This window comes from Cervus elaphus, chromosome 9, assembly GCF_910594005.1.
Source record: "Cervus elaphus chromosome 9, mCerEla1.1, whole genome shotgun sequence".
In the NCBI taxonomy this organism is placed as follows: Eukaryota; Metazoa; Chordata; class Mammalia; order Artiodactyla; family Cervidae; genus Cervus; species Cervus elaphus.
In genome coordinates this window covers 17,337,802-17,343,801 of record NC_057823.1, presented here as the reverse complement: position 1 = coordinate 17,343,801, position 6,000 = coordinate 17,337,802, and the positions used below count along the sequence as shown (strand labels likewise).

General features: G+C 48.5%; 1 protein-coding gene across 2 annotated transcripts in view; it reads left to right on the top strand.

Annotated features, from left to right (window-relative positions):
- Nucleotides 1-3,689: 3,689 nt before the first annotated feature.
- Nucleotides 3,690-6,000, top strand: part of DNMT1 (DNA methyltransferase 1) — a 42,640-nt gene continuing 40,329 nt past the window's right edge. Inside the window, exon 1 of one of the 2 annotated variants that reach the window (XM_043911452.1) lies at nt 3,690-3,841. In XM_043911452.1, the coding sequence (XP_043767387.1) occupies nt 3,762-3,841 (80 nt within the window). In that variant the 5' untranslated portion in view covers nt 3,690-3,761. Of the gene's footprint in view, nt 3,842-4,257; nt 4,399-6,000 lie in introns of those variants that run through there. The other variant, XM_043911453.1, reaches the window with a different exon arrangement.

The window sequence follows — 6,000 nt, the reverse complement described above, 5'->3', positions numbered from 1 at the left end:
CATGAAGACAGAACAGAGAGGCGGGGGGTGAGGGGTTGTTTCCAGATGAGTGGACGGGTTGGGGGATCCTGTGGGTGGCAGCAACCTTTGAGCTGTAAATCTTCTAGGAGAGTAGCCGGGGCGGAATTGACATTGAAAGCAAAGGCTCTGGGGCACTTGAGAGCTTGAAAGACTGAAAGTGGGTCAAGGAAGCTGGGGCTTATTGAGGGGGGTGGAAATGAGTTGCATCATGGCAGGACCTTGTGGTGATATTGGTGGTTTAGTCATTAAGTCGTGTCTGACTCTTGTGACCCCATGGACTGTAGCCCGCCAGGCTCCTTTGTCCATGGGATTTCCCAGGCAAGAATATTGGAGTGGGTTGCCATTTCCTTGGGCCTTGTAAAGGTAGTTACATGCATGTTACATTTTATTTCAAGGGCAGTAGAAAGTTCTGTAAGGTTCTAGTGGAAAAGAAAAGGGCATTGAAAGTTTTTAAACATGCCCTCTGGATGCAGTGGGCTGAGAGACTGGGGAAGGGGCTGCTATTATAGTACATGTGAGAGATGATGGCAGTCTGGGTTGGGGTGGCAGTGCAGTGGATACACAGAAAGTCTTGTGTGTATTGCAGAGGAAGAAGCAACAGATTTCTCACCTCTAGCAGGTGAGGGGAGGAGAGAAATTAAGAGATGGTTCCTGGCTGGTTGCTCCTGAGCAACATGAGCAGATCAGCTGGGCTGAAGGTGCAGCTTTGACACCAACTTGCTGGGTTAAAGTGAAAGTGTTAGTTGCTCAGTTGTGTCCAGCTCTTTGCAACCCATGGACTGCAGCCCACCGGGTTCCTCTGTCCACAGGATTTCCAGGCAAGAATACTGTAGTGGGTTGCCATTTCCTTCTCCAGAGGCTCTTCCCAACCCAGGGATTGAACCCGGGTCTCTTGCCTTGCAGGCAGATTTTTTACCATCTGAACCACCAGGAACCTTGGCCAATCTTTGTCCCTGAGCCCTTGTCCCATCTGTAGAATGGGTCGAATTATCCCTTGGCAAAGGGATTACAAAGAGAATCTACCTGAGAGGGAGTTTCCAGTAAGTGCAGCTGCTCTCCTGTGAGCTGAGGCCCTTGAACAGCAGGACAGCTCATCTATCGCTCTCCCCTCCCTCCCCTGTCCATGAGCGCCCCCTTTCCTAAGCTGGGTTAGGGACCCAGAGGTTGGCTTTTGACAGGTCAACACATTCAGGCTTTGGAGTTAAAGACACCTGGATTGATAGTTCTTCCTGCTTACTGAACCTGTGATCTTGAGTAAGCCAGCCTCCTGTGATGAATCTCCTAGGCCATGGGAAATGGGGGGATCTTGAAACCTCCCTTTATGGTGGTTAAGGACTGAGTGTGTGTTAGTTGCTCAGTTGTGTCCGACTCGTTGAGACCCCATGGACCCTAGCCCACCAGGCTCCTCTGTCCATGGGATTCTCCAGACAAGAATACTGGAATGGGTAGCCATTCCCTTCTCCAGGGGATCTTCCTGATCCAGGGATCGAACCCAGGTCTCCTGCATTACAGGTGGATTCTTTACCATCTAAGCCACCAGGGAAGCCTGTTAAGGACTAAATAACTCCTAAAGATCCCGGTACAGTAAGTATGGAAGTGCTGATTAAATATTCAATTAATAGCTATTAGTTTTATTCCTAATATTTCAGTTCTCCTGGATCCTGCCCTGCAGTGGGTAACCCATGGCGACCAGAGGGTCTGAGGTCCACTTCTGGAAGCTCTCCACCAGTTGCTGGGGGAACTTAGTTTATGTGCATGTTTACAAACACGTTCACTTGTAAATTGCATAATACAAAAATGTAAATGTATACTGTAACCTGGAACTCCATTCTGATGCTTACATTGTGGCAGATAAAGTACTTTAAAAAAAATGTAGTCCTATCCTATTGATGATTTATTTCTTTATTGGGATAAAAAAACAGCATTTATCATCTTAATTGTTTTTAAGTATACAGTACATTACTAACTGTATGCACATTGTTCTGCAGCAGATCTCAGACTTTCATCTTGTGAAACTGAAACTCTATTCCTATTGAACAACTTTCCTCTTCCTCTTCCTCCCAGCCCCTGGCAACCACCATTGTTCTTTCTTTATGAGGTGACCAAGTCAGATACCTCTAAGTGGAATCACACAGTGTGTCTTTTTGTGACTAGTTTATTTCACTTAGCATAATGACCTCAAGTTTCACCCAGGCTGTTGCAAAAGGGCAGGATTGCTTTTTTTTAAGGCTGAATAATCCGTTTAATACATCCATAATGTATATGCCACGTTTTCTTTATCCATTCATCCATCCTGTCCTTTGGGTTGCCTCCACCTCTCGGCTATTGTGAATACTGCCACTAAGAAGATGGGTGTGCAAATATCTCTGAGATCGTATTTCCTATTCTTTTGAATATTTATCTAGAAATGGGGGTGCTGTTCATATAATTCTATTTTTAGTTTTTTCAGGAGCCTCACACTTTTCTATAGCAGCTGCAGTATTCTAAATCCCCACTGACAGTGCAAGGGGGTTCTAATTTCCATGTTCCCACCAATATTTTTTGTTTTGATACTGGCCATCCTAAAGCATGTGAGGTGATCTCATTGTGGTTTTCATTTGCATTTCCCTGATTGGTCATATTGAACCTCTTTTCATATGCTTTTTGTCCATCTGTATCTACTTTATGGAACTTTCTATTCAAGTCCCCTGTTTTCTAATTGTCTTCGAGTTGTAGGAATTCTTTATACATTCTAGATATTAAGCCCTTATCAGATACACGGGTTGCCTACATTTTTCTCTCATTCTATTGGTTGCTTTTTCACTTTGATTCCTTTGCTGTTCATGAGTTCACTTTAATTTTCATGAGTTCACTTTAACATAGTCCCATTTGTCTATCTTAGTTTTTGTGACCTATGGTTTTGGTGTCATTTTCAAGATATTATTACCAAGCCCAATGTTGTGAAGCTGCCCCCTCCCCCACCAAACACACTTTCTTTTAGAAGTGCCACAGTTTTAGGTCTAGGTTTAGGTCTTTAATCCATCTTTTGAGTTAACTTTTATATGTAGTGTAAGGTAAGGGTCCAATTTCATCCTTTCGCAGGTAGATATTCGCATTCTGAGTATCTTTGCCATGTAGATAACATGGTTTCTCAGCACCATGTGTTGAAGAGACTATCCTTGCCCGAGTTCTGATGCTTCTTTAAGCACACACGCTGTGGAAGTGGCCCAGGTCTCCCTACGCTGTGAGATCCTTCCTGCATCCTCAACACTTTCTGGAGTAAGTTCTGTTCGCTCGTTTTCACCGATAAGGAAACTGAGGCTGGGTCCAAGTGACCTGCCCACGGTCGTTATAGTGAGCAAATATAGTGTAGGTGGGATTGGAAATGAGTACTTGAACTTTAGAGCCCACAGGGTGGAATGCCCTGGGGATGTTCCTCGTTCTAACCCCAGCATACGGGTAAAGAATGAATGAATGAATGTCTCAGGCAAGGCTCGCAGCAAATGGAGGAGCTTGGACAAACCCACTGCTCCGCGCAGGGGTGCTCTCCTCCGTCGCGCATGCGCGACCCCTGTGCACAGCCAGTTCCACTGCCTCCGCCCACTCATGGTACAGCCTCTCTCCGTGTGGTACGGCCCGACTTCCCCCACGCCTGGGCCGGGATGGTACGCGCCGCCTCCGCTCGCGGCCCCTCCCCGTCGGTTTCCGCGCGAAAAGCCAGGGTTGCCTGTGCTGCTGCCGCCTTTGCTGCACCTTCCAAGATGCCTGCCCGTACCGCCCCGGCGCGGGTGCCTGCGCTGGCCTCCCGGGCCTTCTCACTGCCTGACGATGTCCGCAGGCGGTAGGTGCCGCGGGGAACCGGGAACCTGGGTGGGTGGCACGGCGGTGGGGGTGGGGGTCATTTCCCCTCGGGGTAGCCCGTGGCCGCCGCTGACAGACGGGCGCGCATGCGTGGGATGGCGCGGCGCGCGGCTGCGGTTGGCGCGGGCAGGGTGGCACTTCCGGTCGCGCGCGCCCCTGGCCGTTTGGCGCCAAAATGGGCCAATGCCCCCCCCCACCCAGTTCCCTGGTGACTAGAAACTTGGGGTCTCTTTTGACCTCAGAGTAGAGCAGGCTTTGGGTTTTCCTTGGAGAGCCCCTTCCCGGAGCAGCCTCGGGCCCAGCTCCTGCCGCCAGCCTGGTCGCGCAGGAAGTGGGCAGCCTGCCGCCTCGGGATACCCCTCGGCCCGGGCACTTCGGCCTCCACTTCCGGTGCCCGGTCCACTCGAGGGGGTTCGGCTGGCCTGGTCCCCGGGGGTATTTGGGGGGATTCTCTCGGCGTCCCACGCCAAGCATCCCGATGGCAGCCTCCAGAGACAGATGCCGCCGCCGGTCGGGGCCCAGGCGCGGCCGGCTCAGGTTTGCGAGCCCTGTCTTCCTTGGCGGGCTCCCTCCATCAGCTCATACGGCTAGGGTAGTCGCATTCTGGAAGGACCCCTTATCCTTCAGTGAGGGCTAGGGCTGGGCAGCGTGAAAACTGAGTGGTTTCTTCTAGTAAATCTGAGCCGCGGGCATCAAGGAAGCCTTGCTAGGGAGTACTGGCTGGTTTCCTTGTGTATGTGTGCGTATGTATGTGCATGTGTGGGGAGGGGAGTGAGGGGGGCAGCAGCTAATATTGGGGACGCAGCTACAGCTGATCTGTGTACATGGATCTTCAGGCAAGACCATTGTGCACCCTAGGCTTCTTGCTGGTGAAGGGCATCAGTTTCACTCTTGGAAACTCGCAGACCTCACTTGCAACAATGGTCATGGAAACCAGCCCTGAATGCTTCCAACCAGATTTGTGAACCTGATTTTGCCCTATTTCCCTTTGCTTGTTTCCTGTAGTGGTGCCAGACCAGTTCTGATTTGGGCTTTTGAGGGGTGGAGAGTAGGTGATAGGAGGTATTTGGATCTTCCTCCCAGATGTCACACAACTTCTTAGCCACAGTCAGAGGGTGATGTGCCTTGCTAAAGAATCCCTATACATCTCCCCCAAGATAAAACATGACTTGAAGTGGAAATGGATTTATGAAAGTGCCTTGCTTCATTTTAGACCCAGCACAGGGATATTGGGCCCAGCCTTCTTTACCTTGACGGTGAGAGTGCTGCCTCCACTGAGACATCTATGACCTTGGACAAGTTTCATAAACAAGTCACATCTGTGGACTTGGACAGTTAACATGGGCTTTAAACTGGTATTGGATTAAATGAGAATATGCCTGGCACATAAAGGCCCCCATGTTAGCATTCTTGACTAATCTAACTTGCTTTTTTTCAGTTCTGCTAATTGTATAGAGCACTTTACATGATCTCACTTAATCCTCAACTGTTCTCAAGAGTGGTTGCCTCAGGAATTAACTGTAAGGAAGCAAAGATTTCTGCTAAGATCTGCTTCTTGGCAAAACCTTTCCCTTCCGTGAGGGCTCTTATTGGGCCAGAGCAAGTGTTTTGTTTGGCTGAATTTGAATGTTCTTAGGTGAGTGTTACAGTCCATCAATCCATCATTCACCTTAGGTTCCATATTACCTTGAACTAGAATTGTGTACTGTTAGGTATAGAGTCTGGTTTTAGGGTTTTTTTTTTTTTTTTTTTTTTTCATTTTGGGTTATTTTTTGACTACACCTCACAGCATGTGGATCCATCCCTGACCAGGGATCGAACCCATGCCCCCCTGCATTGGGAACATGGAATCTTAACCCCTGGACCACCAGGGAAGTCCAGTATAGACTTAGGTTTCTTCCTCAGACCTCTGACATTGTCACCTTATGTGACCCTCTCAGCAGCTTTTCTTAAATTTTGAATTTTAGCTTCTAAAATACAGACGTAAACGTGGCATTCAATACTCCCTTTAAAATGTTCCCTTATACCACCTTGTAAATGGAGATATAACTTTTTGATTCATGCAAACTAGGTACCTCATATTATGGATTATACTAAATCTAGTAGAATAGGAACAAAATTTAGGCCTAGTCCTCACTG